The 17,892-nt window shown below is 37.0% G+C and overlaps 1 protein-coding gene across 1 annotated transcript; it reads left to right on the top strand.

The window, feature by feature from the left end:
* The first annotated feature begins 13,814 nt into the window (after positions 1-13,814).
* LOC121428424 lies at positions 13,815-15,524 on the top strand. Its single transcript, XM_041625024.1, has 2 exons — positions 13,815-13,830; positions 14,869-15,524. Exons 1-2 carry the CDS (start codon positions 13,815-13,817, stop codon positions 15,522-15,524), a joined length of 672 nt encoding a protein of 223 aa, XP_041480958.1.
* Positions 15,525-17,892: the final 2,368 nt, after the last annotated feature.

A 17,892-nucleotide genomic window follows, 5' to 3' on the forward strand; every position in this document is an offset into this window, starting at 1 on the left:
TGTATTTAATGATTACGATGAATGTTGATGTATCTTGATGTGTCCTGTTGCGCATACATTCGTAATTCTGAAGCTTCGTGATTCCGAAGGTTCGTAATTCCGAAGGTTCGTTAATCCGAAAGCGAAATAAGGTTCGTAATTTCGAAGGTTCTTCAGTCCGAAAACGAAATGAGGTTCGTAATTCCAAAGGTTCGTCAATCCGAAAACGAAATGAGGTTCGTAATTCCGAAGGTTCGTTAATCCGAAAACGAAATGAGGTTCCTAATTCCGAAGGTTCGTTAGTCCGAAAACGAAATAAGGTTCGTTAATCCGAACATTAAATAAGGTTCGTATTTCCGAAAATGAAATTTATTCATTTTGGTAACAAAAACGGTGTTTCTATTACAAGATAACACAATATTAGGCAATAATAGTAATAACGATCGTGATGCATGTGTTGTGGCCAATCGCTCGGATCAAGCATAGGCTTAATTTCGATTTTATCTGAGCAATTGCTGCCTAAGCAAATGTTTTATTTAAGGATGCAGGGATTAAGTTTATTGGTCGCGTTCGAGTAACCCCCAGATAATAGGATTTGTATTGGAGGGGATGTCATTTTTAATAACAGCTTCTGCTGGTAATAAAAATAATACTAATGATGATCATAATAATACAAAAGATAATCATAATAAAAATGGTAATAAAGAATATAAATGTTGATAAAATTGTATTGATCGTTACGCGTAGTGTTGACAATGTTAAAGACGATAAAAAATGATAACAGCTTAACATTTAATGTTCGTTTTTTTATCATAATCCATGTGAAATTTAAAAATGGAATGCATTTCAATTCGTACCAACGAACAGTAGGCCTATGTGTGTGTATGAGGGATGCTCATATATGGGTTTTATGTGTTCGTGCATATCAGGGCCAAAGCCATGATTTTCTATTAGGGGTTCCGAATTAAAAAAAAAAAGAGTGAAACCTTTGTAGTTCACTTCCGTTACCTCCCAGGGCTGATCCAGCTTTCCCCAATGCGGAGGGGGGGGGGATTTTCCTTACATTTTCCCAGAGAAAAAACAACGAGTCGTGTATCTAAAGAAACAAATCAATGCAAGTGTGAAATCGAATTGATCATTATAAGGACTGTTTAACATTATGAAGAGGGCAATTTTTTGTTACTAAAAATGGAGGCAGGTCGGTGGGGAGTATTTTCGTTAGGGGGGCAAAGTAAAAAAGGGCACTTATAATGTCAAAATTGGCGTTTTAGTGGAAACGGATATTTTCACCTGAGATTATCATCTGCGTGAAGTAGTTGTGTGTTTTGTAGTAAAGCCATTGAGCAAAGCCATTTTGAAGTGATTTCTGATTGATAACATATACATGTATTTAGGAAAGAATCAAATCTGAAGTTGTAAAACTCGCTTTTGGTCAATCATGGCGCTAATTTCTGTTAAAAGGACAGCCTTGTGAGATGTTGAAAGCGCGAATCGCGAGCTCAAACTATTAGACATTTCATGTAACAAGACAAGAACTTGAACATTCAAGCTCCGGGGTAATAATAATAGCTGGGAGAACAGAACTGAAGTGGCTTCCCTGGGTAAATATCTATATTATTATAATCATCATTATTTGCCTACATGAAATTTCCAAAAGTTTGAGCACGTGATTCTTTCGCAACATCTCACAAGAATGCCCTTTTAACAGTAATTGACCAAAAAGGCGAATTTTACAACTTCAGATTTGATTTTTTTTCAAACCGCTCGCTCGCTACGCTCGCAAAAATATAACCTCAATATATATCTTATCAATCAGAGATCACTTAAAAAAACTTTGCTCAACTTAATTACTACAAAACGCACAACCTTTTTACACAGATGATAATCTCATGGGGAAAATATCTGTTTGCACCAAAATGCCCCTTTTGGCATATAAGTGCCTTATTTGGCTTTGCCCCCCCCCAAGGAAAATACGTTCCGCCGCTGCTGGTTGAAACGTGCATCGTCTTCATGGCTAACTGCAAAAAGTCCCTTTTAGATAAGGTCAGAGCTTATATTTAAAATTTCTGTTTGCGCTCCTTGCTCGCAGTTATTATCTACTTACATAGGCATCTCGTTTTGAAGATCACAAACATACTGCCCATCATATGAAAAAATGTAGTTCGCGCTTCGCGCTCGCTTTATTTAAAAAGGGCTTATGATGTTATTACATATTTGCTTTATTTTATTAGAATAAAGCTAATTATTGACTGTAAGGACGACCCTTTCAAAGAAACAAACAAAAATCTACTTTGAGCTGCCGATCAGGGAAAATATGGGTGAATATTTTTCGCCCCCCCCCCCTATTGGCGAAAGTTGGATCCGCCGGGGAGGGGGGCAGGGGGCACTTATACCCCAAAAAGCAAAAAGAAAGGGAAATGCTTTTTATCCAAAATGGGGAAATTCCCTTAAAAAAAAAAGAAACCTCGGATTTTTTTATTTTCATTTCTTATTGAAATGCCCAAAAGTTTAAGCTTGTGATTCACGCTCGCAATACCTCGCAATAATGCCATTTTAAGAATAATTGACCCCCCAAAAAAACCGAGTTTTACAACTTCAGCTTTAAATTTGTTTTTCGAAGCCGCTCGATCATTATACTCTCTCACGAAAAATAAAGCCTATATACAGTGCGTCCCAGAAAAAACGAAAGCGAGATTTAGCGAGGATTTATCATAACTTAATCATATATAAAATAGACAAATGACCTACTAATGGAAAGCTTAGAATCTCTTCTTTCAACTGCAATTACTAAAATTATTTCTCATTTACGCATGAGTGAGCAAAAACAATTAGAAAAGGGGATACCAAAAAGTTACTTGGCGGGCCTTATCTGGGTTTTAAACAGAAAACCTTATTTTTAAAAAGCTCAATATCTGCTCTTTTATTTGATACCTCAATTACAGAAAATGGTCAAGAAATAAGAAAGTTCTGGTTATTTGAAATAAGGCTTGAATTTCAATAATTTCATAAAATGAAGAGGTTTTACAGGCTAGCGTTCAAACTCACTCGACACTCCGTTTTGTTGACGATCAGCCATGCATTAAGTCTTTTGTTACCGTGCGATAGCTTCTGTGGGAAACCGGTGAAAACACGTTTATTTAATGAAATTATAGAAATACAAGCATTGTTTCGAGGGATCATAACTTTTTAATTCCTTGACCATTTTCTGTGATTAAGGTATCAAAGAAAAGAGCAGATATTGAACTTTTTAGTCATGTGATTTTCTTTTTGACATTCAGATACCCCCCGCCAAATGAGTTTTTGGTATCCTTTCTTCGAATTGTTTTTACTCACTCATGCGTGAATGAGGAATAATCTAAGTAATACCAGATGAGAGAGGAGATTCTAAGCTTTCCATTTGTAGGTCATTTGTCTATTGTATTTATGATTAAGTTATGATAAATCATCGCAAATCTCGGTTTCGTTTTTTCTGGGACGAACTGTATACATCTTTTCCATAATCAGAAGTCACTTCAAAAAGGCTTTTCTCTATTACTATAATACACACAATGAATTCACGCAGATGACAATCTCAAGGTGAAAATATCACCAAAATGACAATTCTGACATTTTGGGCTTAGCCCCCATACGAAAATTCGTTCGGCCGCCCTTGCCTTCCCATCCTCACAACAATTGAACAGCAACGGTGTCCCCCCCCCCCCACTTGCCTCTGCCTCTGCTTTCCCGGTTTTCATTTTTCGGATTATCGAACCTTCGGAACAACGAACCTTATTTTGTTTTCGGATTAACGAACCTTCGGAACAACGAACCTTATTTCGTTTTCGGATTATCGAACCTTCGGAATAACGAACCGTCGTAATAACGCCACAAATGTTCGGACAATAACGAACCCTTTTTCGTTTTCTGGTTAACGAACATCGAGGTATAAGCAATTTACGTGTTTCGGAATTAAGAACCTTCGGAATTACAAAGTGTAACCGTTTAGTTGTACACGATGAATATTGTACATATTTTTGCTTTATTGAATCAATAAAGATTTTGAAAAATAATAATGTAGGCCTAATTGAGAATGATGAATATCAGAATAAGGGTAATGATACTACTACTACTACTGCTGCTGTTGCTGATGATGATGATGATAATAATAATATTAATAATAATAATAACAACAACAAAATAGTAGAATTAATGATGATAATAACAATAAGGTCGAGTAATAATGTTGGTATTGATAAAAGTAATGATTTAACATGACATGATAATAACATGATTTATTATTACCCCTTTTATATAATCATAAATATCATATGTTATTCGTTTTTAATAGGTTCTGGACCAGATTAGGCGATCAGGATGCGAGCTAGTTCTTGTGTTCATTCCAGTTGATATTGTCTACATGTTTAGAGACAAAATGTGTGAATCCATAACTGATCAGAGTACATCTGAAGAAGAGGGCATGTAAATAGACGATTCGCGACTTTATTTCAGAGAACACAGACACCCTAGCTGGGCCTGGATAAACCCAAACGTGTGGAAAAAAATGAAGAAAATGGAAAATACGATTCCTCAGTCCGTCAGTCGGACAACTGCCTCCTGCCAAATTAGGTGTAAAAGTATGAAAGGAAAACTTACAGTAAAAATGCTCTTTAAAGTTTTATACATGTACAACGCTGTCTACTATAACCTAACTGCATGTCCTTACAGTAGTCGTTTAAAGATTATACCAACCAGAAGCCTTAATAGCCCCAACTCAAGTCATCAACTCCTCAAATCTAGACAGGTTTCTTACCCATAATGCAACATTCTGATCAGTGTAGTCTTGTAATATAGACCCAGTTGATTATATCGAAAACGAAATAAGGTTCGATGTTCCAAAGGTTCGTTAGTCCGAAAACAAAGTGAGGTTCGTTAATCCGAAAACGAAATGAGGTTCGTAATTCCGAAGGTTAGTCCGAAAACGTAATGATTAACGAACCTTATTTCGTTTTCGGATTAACGAACCTTATTTTGTTTTCGGACAAACGAACCTTTGAACATCGAACCTTATTTCGTTTTCGGATTATCGAACCTTCGGAATAACGCCACAAATGTTCGGATTAACGAACCATTTTACGTTTTTGGATTAACGAACATCGAGGTATATGCTATTTACGTGTTTCAGAATTACGAACATTTGGAATAAAGAACCTTCGGAACTACGAAGTGTAACCACCACACACACATTACGGCTTGTCCACAATCTGATTTTAGAATAAATCGCACTTCGCTCAGTTTTCGAATATGCAAATGATAAGTATATTTTAACATGAGATTCAAATCAACTGAAGGAATACTAATATAAAATTTTGGATGATTGCAAGTGATTATTTTGGAGTAAAGGCCAAATAAGTTTCAAATTGTTAAAGGCAATCGTACGATCGGTATGACGTTATTACGACTAGATATTAAATTCGTTTTTGTTCTGATAAGGATAATAGCACATCAGTCACAGATTTGAAAATAGGTATTCGTACTATATAATTAAGAATATTGCACAGTAAGATATTTTATGACTCAATATTAGCATTAAATCTTACGTTTTATTTCAATGAATTTGGGTCGCTGACCAATCGTATAAGGTGTGCGCCCGAACCTTATTGCGCACCCCCTAACATTCCCCTTGATCCGTGCCTAGTTCAACTTCACAAATTTTACGATTTGCTTTAAATACCTTTTAGCAGTTTAGTGTAAAAACTGGAAATGTCATTTTGTCACAATATTTATATGATATTCTTCGAAGTGTATTCATACTTTATCAAACCGTTATAAAATAGTCAGTTGGATTTTTTTTTACACTTCACATGCCAATTTGTTTGTTCGTAGACCTATATACACCAATTCGGTTTGGGTGCTGTTTTTCATGGTAATTTCTAAATTGGGGACTTGAAAGATAATTTTATAACTGATATAGCAACGCACTTGGCTAATTGCATAATTCATTGAAGGTACCTTTGTTGTTCTTTGGAAGCCCCCCACCCCCCGTTATGGCGGTCAGAAGTTACAGAGCTTCGAAGTCGAATTTATCTATTGTAGTATTAATTTCAAACTATAAAAACACTATTATGAAACGCCACCAAAGTTAATGCAGACCACTGGCGTAAATCCGTGTTGATGGGTGGGGGGGATGACTGAAATATTTTGGCATTTTTTTGCAGTCATGTTTTTAGATATGCAAGGAATTGTCATTGATATGTCCACACTGGCATTCCGTGGGTCACGTCATTGTGGGGGCACCAGCAAAAAAAAATTTAATCACTGAGTGAGCGCGCGAAGCGCGAGTCGATTTTTTATATTCACAACTAAAAAGGGACATTATAATCAAATTTTTGTAATCAAGATAGGTACCTGTCTTGCTAAACAATGCGAGCGCGAAGCGCGAGCTGAAATTTTCGTATATTTTGACCACAAACAGCGAGATTTTAAGGAATATATTTTAGGAATCCATTAAGAGTATGCATATCTCACCCTAGTCATCTAATGCGAGTGCCAAGCGCTTGCTGATTTTATTAGAATTACATCTGAACACATGAAACACTCTTTGTAGTCATTGCAATCATGATTATCATACGCATCTCACCAATCAAATATTGCGAGCGCGAAGCGCGAGCTGAAAATTTAGATAATTCAGACCTGAAGTGGGGCATTCTAAGGACTGATTTTAGGAATTCACGAAGAGCAGACATATTTCACCAATCCACTTATGCGAACGTAATCACGGACAGAAAATGTTTATATACGGAGACCTTAACATGGGGCAATCACTTTTTGAGTCATGTAAAATAAGCATATGTCAATATATGATAACTCAAGTGCTAGAAAATATGTTTGGTTTATATTGACTTGAAAACGTGATGTTTTAGTACAACAGGATTATATATCTTGTTAAACAGACAATGCGAGCACCAGGAACAATGAAGTCGTAGGCCCTGGGCAAATTGTGTTTCATAAAGTTATTATGAAAATGTTTATGTAATGTAACATAAATAATTATAATATAACACTGTAATGAATTATAGTTTCTTCTTTCCCACTACGTTTCTCTTCTTCTCTCCCTAATTTCTCCTTTCCCCCATGCCCCCCCCCGGTAGTTACACCACTGTATGTCCATATGGCAAATACCCCTCCGATATTGTAATCATTTTTTACCCCATGATGGTTTAATGGTATTATTAGAGGTTACATTCAAAATGTTTTGACATTCCATCTTAATCCCTCCCCAAAACCCCAACTTTGATGAATTGGAAGACACAGGGTTTCTTTTCAATGTTATAATAAGGACAAAAGTATTTCATTTGCAAATGGTGAACTGGCTCTTTATTTGCATTTTATGATCCAATGATATTGTTTTATTTGTTAAGCGGTATTTTAGGAAGAATTTTCACCAACAAAACAATTATCTCTTGTGATTTTTTTCATTTCTTCCGTAAAAAGTGGGGGGGGGGGGGATGTTTGTACAGACCATCCCCCCCGGGATTTACGCCAGTGATGCAGACTGATAGTTCTGGATTCATAATTAGTGTTTAATGTTGTCATGGGCTTTTGCTATAATGACTTTTCCTTATATACAGTGGATTTTACCTATAGAGAAAATACTACATTTTTGTGAATTGTTTTGTATCTTTTGTGTCGAGGTGAATGAAACTAACACGAATCGAATTGAATCGAGATATATTTTATCTTTTGTCATGCTTATAATATCCGAAATATATACTGGAAATGTATATTTTACGAATCGAACAGTACTGTTGTCAGTTTTATGTTGATTGTATAACTTCATTTGAAAAATGAAATAAAGTTTATGCGTACATATTTTTTTTAGCATACTTAGACTTGTTTCGTAATTTCCATATAGGTCTCCAAGTATGCCATTTTTGAAGACAAAACAAGAATATTTTACCCATACTTGATCTGATTTCTATGGACTCTCATACAAATACAAATCTGGAATCTTGCCAAAAAGAATGAAAAGATAAAAAAATAGGACAAGTCCACCCCAACAAAATACTGATTTGAATAAAAAAGAAAATTCTTACAAATATAACATTGAAAATTTCATCAAAATCGGTTGTAAAATAAGAAAGTTATGACATTTAATTTTTTTATTTCATGAAACAGTTATTATGCACATCCTGATTGGTATAAGATGAGGAGACTGATGACGTCATCCACTCTCTACTAGTATTTCTTTTGTCTTTCATTGTATGAAATAAGAAATATTCTAATTTTCTCCTGATTGTCAAGTGAAACAACGATTTATTACCCCTGAACATGTATAAGCATTGTTAAATACTTTATGGTTCAGTCAAATCGGTCATTATTGTCAAATCTGTAAAAAAATAAATATTATATTATTCAAACAATAAAAAACAGAAGAAATTGTGAGTGAGGGACATCATCAACTGTCTCATTTGCATGTCACAGAGTTGTGCATATCAATGTTTTTGTGAAAAATAAAACGAAACTTTAAAATGTCACAACTTTCTTATTTTACGTCTGATTTTGATGAAATTCTCAGTGGTATGCTATTGATTTTTCTCTATAAAATCAACATTTTTCTGGGTGGACTTGTCCTTTAACCGTACATAATTACAACACTCGTCAATGTAAATTATTCTTCAACCCCAGTTTTCCTCTTTCATGGCTATAAATTTATTCCGTGTTTATATCAAGTTGTGGAATATCCCAGATATCAAAGTCCCGGATTAAAGTACTTAGCAATAAAGCTCAACCCTTTTCCCGGGCACTTTCCTAGTTCAGGAGTGTTATTTCAGAAAAAATACACAAAGTCCTAGTAGATTTATAGATTTACGATAATATATGACTCTTCTCTCTCTCTCCCTCTCTCATATATTATACAGATATTGACTGATGGGGTGTGTAATATAAACATTCTTTGGACCGCCGGATTTGTATTTTCCCGAGGGGTTATATTTTCCCGAAGCGCGCAGCGCTGAGGGAAAATATGATCACGAGGGAAAATATTAATCCTTTAGGTGGTCCAAAGAATGTTTTTTTTTACACATCCCATCAGTCAATATCTGTTATATTAGATAGCCTTTAATGATGAAAATATAGTTAGGCCTCATGCGTGCGGCATGTTTATGATATTCACAGTGATTGATTGAACTGGTATAGATCTAACGTTAGATCTTGATCTATAGATATCTAAGTAACGTTAGTCTAACGCAGTGAATGACCCTTTTCTAATCAAATCAATTTTGTTTAGGCCTAGCCCTAGATCTAACTCTAAATTCGAGCCCAGTCCAGGTCCAGGACCCAAGGCAGGCCGATAAAGCATGGTAACATCTAATCCACAAGAGGGCGCCATCACGTAGAAAAATATATTCACGGACCGGTTGGTCAATATATTCATCGAAGGTGGACCGGCTGGGGAAATACACGGATTTCGATCATATCACGTGACGCGCAATTGACCAATCGCGCTTGGCTATCTGTCTTGGCTATCTAATATAACATATTATTTCCTCTTCTCTCTCTCTTACTTCTCTCCCCTTTTTCTCTCTCATTTTCTATTCACAATCTCGATTAATTCCTGTATCGTTTCTCGTTCTTTCTTCTTCTATTTATGATATCTCTCGCCTCTCTCAGCTTGTTTCCCTTCTATATAATTGTATGTGTGTGTGTAGGGGGGGGGGTGTCGGTGGGGAAGGGTGTGTTTTCATTCGGAAGAATTCGGCTTTGGTGTAACCCTGCATGGCTTTAGATAATGGATAGGGTATATGAGCCGTCACAAGACCTATTTCTTTAGTAAAATAAACAAATTGCTTAGTTAGAGAGGTTGGGTCTAGGTACTGCAATAAAAATAATCATTTTAAACATAATACCTTGGTTTTGATAATTCGATAGTTTTGCGTTTAAAATGTGAAGAATGGAAAATTGGGTTTAGGGTTTATGAAGATAAAATTCATAAGATCGATTCTTGACTGGAATATACACATTTCTTCAAAGATTTTTACTATTTCAATATAACTTGTTAAAATACGTTTAACAATTTATTACTTTAGAGTTCATGTTCATAAATATAAATTAATATTGTATTATATGGGTAAATTCGTTTCGCAATGTGTAATAGGGGAATCCCATAATTTTTTTAAAAGCTCATGGAAAATTTCTGCAATGCTCGCCAGAGACAATGCTACGAGCTTCAGTGAAGTCATTCAATGCAATCCCTCGGGAGATCCAGACATTTCATCTTGAACATAAAGGCTTCCAAAATTCCTATTCTTTCTCGCTCATTTGGTTTCTTTCCGTGTTTCTTTACACATAAATGCATGAAGTTACAGTCACACCAATGAAACTGACTCCAAACCGACCGATGGTAAGTCATTGTATCACCAGAGTTCGGAGGATATACTTTTGATTTGGCCTCGTGCGCCGCTGCCGACGCGTCCGCCGCAGAGATTTCCTTGTGAGCGCTCTATCAGCTGCATTTCTTCCCCGATCATCTTTGAATGTGGCATGAAGGTCCATTAAGCAAAGCCGCCTATTGATTTTGGAGTGGGTGGAGACATGGTTGCTATAGTAACCATATTGTGGAAAATTTGGTAAAACCTGTATCTTGGCTTTTTCCAGGTTGTCATAACAGTTGGCACACAAATGCAATATCAGAAGGTGAAGCGAAGATGCCTATCATTTTTGGTGGGTGTTTTAGGGTTAGGTTTACAAAATATATCCAGATAACTCTCTAATTGTATTCCCCAACAGGTGATACTGGACAATACTTTAGGTTCTGCAGAGTCGCGCTGCTGCGTCATATTATTGTCATCAAATTTGGTACCCACAGGCAAAATGTGGGCAGGGTAATTGTCGCTATGATATTTTTATTTATTTGTCAAATTTTGACTGTGCTCGGCCGCGCGACCCGCCGAGCATCTCTAGTTGGTAATAACGTATGGCTTTAATCGGTCTGAGGTCGGTTTCGTTGGTGGGACTTTGTCATCAGCATGATCAGGGTCCCGTAACACAAAGGTTAACGATTGATCGCTAATTTCAAAGAGCAATTCTGATTGGTTCATAGCAAGTCTACTTAGCAAAATGCACATGCAACGAGGATCTTGATTGGTCATTTCATTTAGTGATCAATCGCTAACCTTTGTGTTACGGCGCCCTCACTGAACACATTTTACCCCAAGGAAGGTGAAAGGCTGAATTGAAGTTGTTTGCTGAAAGTTACCACTTTCATGACTATGGGCAAAATGAATGAAAATAAAAACGAATATTTGACCAACTGGTTACGAGACGAATGGTCATAGACAAACATGATGATTGTGCACTTGGACCAAATGCTTTTGGAGCAAATGGTTATTGAACTATAATGGTTGTTAGGTGAAGTGTTGATGAACAGAATGGCATTGAACTAAATTAAGGTAGACCATGTGGTCAGTGGACGAGTTGGCAGTGGACGGATTGGCAACTTATCCCCTGATATGGGTTGTATTTAGCACTGCACATCAAAGTAAATTAACTTGAATTTGTAATTGAGGTCCTTTACACTGACACATGTTCGAGCAATTAACCTCTTCGTGAGGCAGGGGCGACGGTGCAGAGGATGGTCCTTTGTGTCATCACACTCACTTATTCGTCATAATCTGGTAGATGCACAGATCATGTGAATAATCAAATGCAGCACACAATTCAAAACCTTCATGCATCTGAGCACATTTTCAAGAAGGGTCTCTATGATCCCGAAGTAGGCCCGTTTTTTGCGCAGCTACTCGCGCGCTACATAGGTAATGCAATCATCAAAGAGTTTGCATCTATTTTGAGATGTATGTATGTATGCATGAAAATCACGGATATGAACAAAAATTATACAATGATCAAGGGCGGAAATATCTCCCCAAAGGTAGGGGACCAGGTGTTGGAAAAAAAGGTTATCACCACAAATGTAAGGTTATTTCGACCAAAATAAATTCGACAAGCCAAAAAAGGGGTTATATCACTCAAAAAAGCAAGGTCATCTCGTCCAAAATACACGTTTTATTTCGATTTTGAATGATGTATTTCTTTCCATCATAAAATACCAAAAATAGTAGGGGGACATTTGATATTGTGCCCCCTACTATTTTTGGGTAGGTTCACTGCCATGGTAACGATGCTTATCCGCCAATCAGAATCAAGGATTCCGTGCAAGTCACCATCGTGTGGTAAATTTACCATAATAATAATTCTCATGCATTGACAGGTTTATATGATTTTTATAGTCGAGGACATTTTTTTTGGCCGAGTCTACAATGGTTTCCTTCCATTGCCCATCTTGGGGCGATATGGTCTGGTTTTATTAAGAACTGACGATGATGCTCGCTTTGGTAACAGGACTAGCTGAGCAGCCAATTGAAATCAAGATTTCCATGGAATAGTTATCACAATCGTAAATCTTAAAGATTTTCAAATTTACATCAGTACACCCCCTCCCCCCCGCCCCCAAAAAAATCATTCCCAGGGCCCTGAAATCTCTCCATCTCTCTCTCTCTTTTGAGTGTAATAGATCATGGATGTGTGCTGGGTGTGGGTGATCCTGTGTTTGATGTATGAATGTATATACGTCTAAGTGAATTGGATTGTTTATGTAAAATCTAATATTTGTGTAATTATAAAGGGGTACCTGCCTACAAGATTTTATTCTTTTTGGTTGCCTCTAACCATATATTGATTTTTTATATATGAAAGTATAAATTATGTTTATTTTGTTGTTGTATTTATGCGTTGATAAATGTATGCATTTAATATGTTAATTTGCATTGTATTTTATTTTTTTATACATATGTTAAGTAAATGAAATTGCATTGAACTGAATTACGAACTAAACATGTAAGGCTTTCTTTGCGAGATTAGATATAGCTTCATGGTTTGATAACTCAGGTTGGTGAAGAAAGACACTGAGAAAAAAAAAACATTCGTAAACAACTTGATGGTGACATTGAAATACCACGGTTATTGTCTGCCTGACAATTGCACCGAAAAATAGCAAAACGGGTATTTTTTATCCAGTCGAATCTGCTATACGGCCACACTAAAGGAGCCAACTCCTAACCCGTCGATGGTACAATGAACATAACGGAATTATATTGGTCGAACTGGCGTCGATTTTGCAGCTGTGACTGAAATTATAGTTCGAAGTTCACTTGAACCATTTTTAACATAGGCAACTGACATGGATTATTTCCTGGTATCTTTCTAGAGATTTAATTTATAGAAGGTAAGCTAATTTAATGTTTTAAAGGAAGTTAGTGATTTTATCAACTCTCCACACAGGTGTTAAATGGATACCCGATGCGAAAGCCTACGTAGTATGCTTGTTTTAGTATGTCTGTTTTAAGTCGATTTAATGCCCATTATATATTGTTATGACATTGGCTTGTTATGATTGTATCAAGTTACTTGATTGGTATTTTGTTGAACAGTACATAAATGAAAACGGAGTGAAAACGAAAATGCATAGCAATTTAGTTTTGAAATTCTATTTGGAACCCTACCGAGGAGTGGAGAAATGGTATACCTTATGTACAAAAAAGTACACTTGTTTGAGACAAAAAGATAAGATGACAAGTTCTTGACAAATATGTTGTTGACGAAAATAAATAAAAGAAAAAAAAAACTCCTGCCTAATATTTATTACTATTGTAATCATTAACTATTAGTTAAGCTCTGCTATAAATTATACATTTTTTCCCTTTCGTTCCTTTTCTGATGGTTGAAATCATATATATACATGTATATATATGGTGGATATCGTTTATATAAGTAAAAATCAGATTAGGGCCAAGTAGGAAACCATGTGGCACACCACAAGTAATTGGAATCATATATAGAAGGATCGGACTGAAACTGATACAAACTGAGTGTTTCCAGTGGTTTCAAACCGCCTCGATCACAAGAATCCCCGTTAAATTACGGGAACTGTTTTCGGCTAAAAAATACCCATTAATTATTCTTGCATTCACACCGCCCCGAAACATACCCTTCGGGATAAGTTCCTGAAGTTACGAGCATGCGCATAGTATGGTCTGATAAGCAGGCAAGGCGCGATATTCAAAATCACTAGCCCAGCAGCCACCCACAGCTCCCGCGCCCAACGACGCCAAACGACACGCTGGGCTAAAAGTTCCCGTAATTTGCTTTCACATCGCCAAAATACCTGCGACCTTGGAAAAATCCCCGCGAAAGTTCTCGTAATTTCGCCAAGTACCTACTATTTAGCGGGTATTTTCTTTCGGGGAGATTACGCGTAGTTTGCTTTCACATTACCAAAATACCTGGTATTTTCTGATCGGGGTAAATTTCCCGATCAGAGAATACCTGGAACTGACGAACTTCGAGGCAGTCTGAAACCACCTAGTGGGGTAGCTCCTGAAACACTCCGAGGCCTTTCCTCTAACTCCACAACGGCAAAGTCTGTGTAGTCTGCAAGCACAGACTCATATTTGACACTTTAACCAATACCATGTCTAGAATGAAGACTACAGGCCAAACTCTATTATGCTTTTCACACTGCATTTCCTTAACCCCATACTATCCTTAACCCCATACTATCATTTTTTTCGATTCACACTGTCTTTCTTAACCAAATACTATCCGCTCAACCGGGGTTTTTGCTCATAAATATTGATGATTTTACCATTCAGAGCGCGATTAACGTGCAATTTCGACTTCTGTGATTGGCTAATGCTAAGCCCCACGTTTCCTTAGCCCTGTTTCGTTTCACACTGCAGCTCTTAGCACCGTAATTGTGGTGCTAGCATGCACCACAATGCCGGCTAACCCTGCTTTTTTGCAGGGCCAGATAGTACCGTACTATTTACCGCGCTAGCCCACTTTGCTAAAACGTAGTGTTGAGATCCATCAACAAGACCTTAGTCAAACGAGCACATGAGGTTAGTGACCAGATCCACCTGAGAGGTGAGCTTGTACATATCAAACGTGTTTTGAAATGTAACAACTACCCCTCACATAAGATCTGCACTGAGCTTCCCCCTTCGCGGAACCCTCATGTTAGACAACCCAAGGCGAGAGTTATTCTTCCATATCTGGGAGCAGCCTCTCACAAGATTCAGAGGATTTTGAGAGAAGCCGACATTGAGGTTCGTCATAGTTCCTCAAATAAGCTTCAATCTGCCCTCACCAGCCATAAGGACAAACGCAACTCCAAGGACCTCCCTGGAGTTTACCGAATTCCTTGTGAATGCGGTAAAGTTCACATCGGAGAGACGGGTCGTTCCTTTAACACTCGGATTAAGGAACATAGGGCCCATTGTAGGAGAGACGAGAGGGACAAGTCTGCAATCATCGATCATGCTCATACGCATGATCACCGGATCCTCTGGGATGAAAGTAGACTAGTCACCCGTGTCCCCTACTGGCATCAGCGGAGAGTCAGAGAAGCGTTGGAGATTGAGGAACATAACACTGTCCCTCAAGACAGCGGCCTCCAACTTAGCAATATCTGGCTTACCGTTCTAGACAAAGGGGCTAATTTGCCTAATTAGCCTACCGGGAGTTTCCACACACACGTGTGAGCACTGCAGCGCACGGGCGGAAGTGGTGGCCTTTGTCATTCATGCTAATCCTAGCGGGAACGATAAATGACGGCATTTCCGGTCGTAGCTGGTTTTGCGCGCCCAATTTGTGTGTTGTCACCCACGTCCGCATATGTGGATGTCATGTGACTTATCTAGCCAATCAGACACATGTACCCTGCGAGATACCGTGCAGACGGCACTTCGACAGAGTATATAAGGCCTGCTTTTACAAACTTTGCTCATTCTCCTGAGGACGACAAGAACACACTTGTCGAAACGTCGAGATTGGGTGGTCCTTTTCAGGACCAACATTTGCCCAAGAAAGATACATGGTGTACCGTGAAATCTACTACACTATTGTTCTTCGCCATGGAAACCTTCAGAAGTTATAAAACGTAGTGTGAAAACAAAGTGGGCTTAGCTTAACCCTGGGAAATTGGTGGGGCTAAGACCCCCCTTAGCCCCACCAATTTCCCGGGGTTAAGGACAAAATGTGCAGTGTGAAAAGCATATTAGTCTTTGTCAAAATAAGAGCCAGTCATAGTACAGAGTGAATCTAGTCTCACAACTTCAGACTCCGTATTGTGCAATATGCGAAAGCTGAGGGTCTGTACCTAGATTAAAGTTTGTGTAGGAGAATTTTATGATTTACCGTTTAGAATGCCTTGGAGAAATTAAGAACCATAAACACAGTGTGACCCTTATTGATTGTAATGGTGACTATCAATAAATGACACTATTCTGAAACTCTCAAATCCTTCTGTTCTGAATCACCTTAAAAAATTATAAGTACGTGATTACCCCCCCCCCCCTTTATTATCAACCCTAAGGCGTAGTAATACATCAATTCATTTTGTATTAAGTAACTGAGTAATTTTCAGTTTAGTTCCAACTGCCACATAATGGATAAAAGTTTCACAAAGATTGTGTCGAATCCTGTTCATAATGAAATTTAGTATACAATATGTTGCTTACCTTGTAGACCCTGTGTCACGATCTAGGCCATGGCGCTGTCGAAGGGAGATGTATCCAGCTCAATACTTGCATCAGCAGGAAGAGAGGTGAAGACTGGGGTACTATCAATCCTTGAGAAGAAAGGATTGTTCAAGGTGAGTCGCAGATCTACCCTGTGAGTAAAGGAAATTGACACCTCACAAATCCCGAATTTAAAGGGATGGTCCAGGCTGAAGATATTTGTATCTTAATAAATAGAGCAAAATTCACAGAGCAAAATACTGAAAATTTGATCAAAATTGGATATCAATAACGAAGTTATTGAATTGTAAACATTATTTCGGTGAAACAGTTGTCTTCATGAATATTGATTAGGTGGGCTGATGATGTCATATCCCCACTTGTTCTTGTGTATTTTATTACACGAAATTTATTTAAGAGAGTCAAAAGGGGCCTAAGCTTTCGATCCTAGCAGAATCTTCGTCGGAGGCAAAATGACCAAATTTATTTAAAAATGTTCTACCAAGAACTAAAACAATTGGATTACAAATGATTTAGAGCATTAGTTATTATTGCCACAACTTATTTCATCATAATGGAGACACATCATTTACACATGTATGAAAAAATGAAATAATTATGATTTTATGTAATAACATAAGAAAAAGGAAAGTGGGGATATGACATCATCGGCCTAACTAATGAATATTCATGACGATGTTCATATGACTGTTTTCACAAAATAGTCATTAACTTTAAAATTCAATAACTTTGTTATTTGTTATCCGATATTGATGAATTTTTCAGCATCTCTGTGAATTTTACTCTATTTATTTAGATAAAATCCCACAAGCTTCTATGGGCGGCCATAAGTGCCAAAATTACCGATTTGAGAAATATATATGTACCGTTGAAAATAAACTAAAATGCAGAAATATATCTAAAAATAAAGAAATTTTCAAAATAATTAAGATAACTAAAAAATAGAAATTCACAGAATCAAACATTAGTGCAGAAATAAGGACAAACACAAAAACAAGACAATCGCAAAGAATAATAAATGATAAAAAAAATACGTAGATAACCATATAATTGAACACAATCACAGAAATATAGGTTCATGCAGGAATAGAGAAAGACTGAGAAATGTAAAGACATTCATAGAATTAAATACAACTTCAGAAATATAGACAACCGCAGAATTGAAGAGAACTACAGGAATAATAGAGACGTCAGAAATAAAGACATTTTCAAAAATATAGACAGCCAGAGAATTGTAGACAACCTAATAAATATAGACAATCTCAGAATTTAAGAAAACTTCAGAAACATAAACAACAGAAATATAGACAACCTCAGAACACAAAAACTTCAGAAACAT

Source organism: Lytechinus variegatus, chromosome 15 (genome assembly GCF_018143015.1).
Source record: "Lytechinus variegatus isolate NC3 chromosome 15, Lvar_3.0, whole genome shotgun sequence".
NCBI lineage: Eukaryota > Metazoa > Echinodermata > Echinoidea > Temnopleuroida > Toxopneustidae > Lytechinus > Lytechinus variegatus.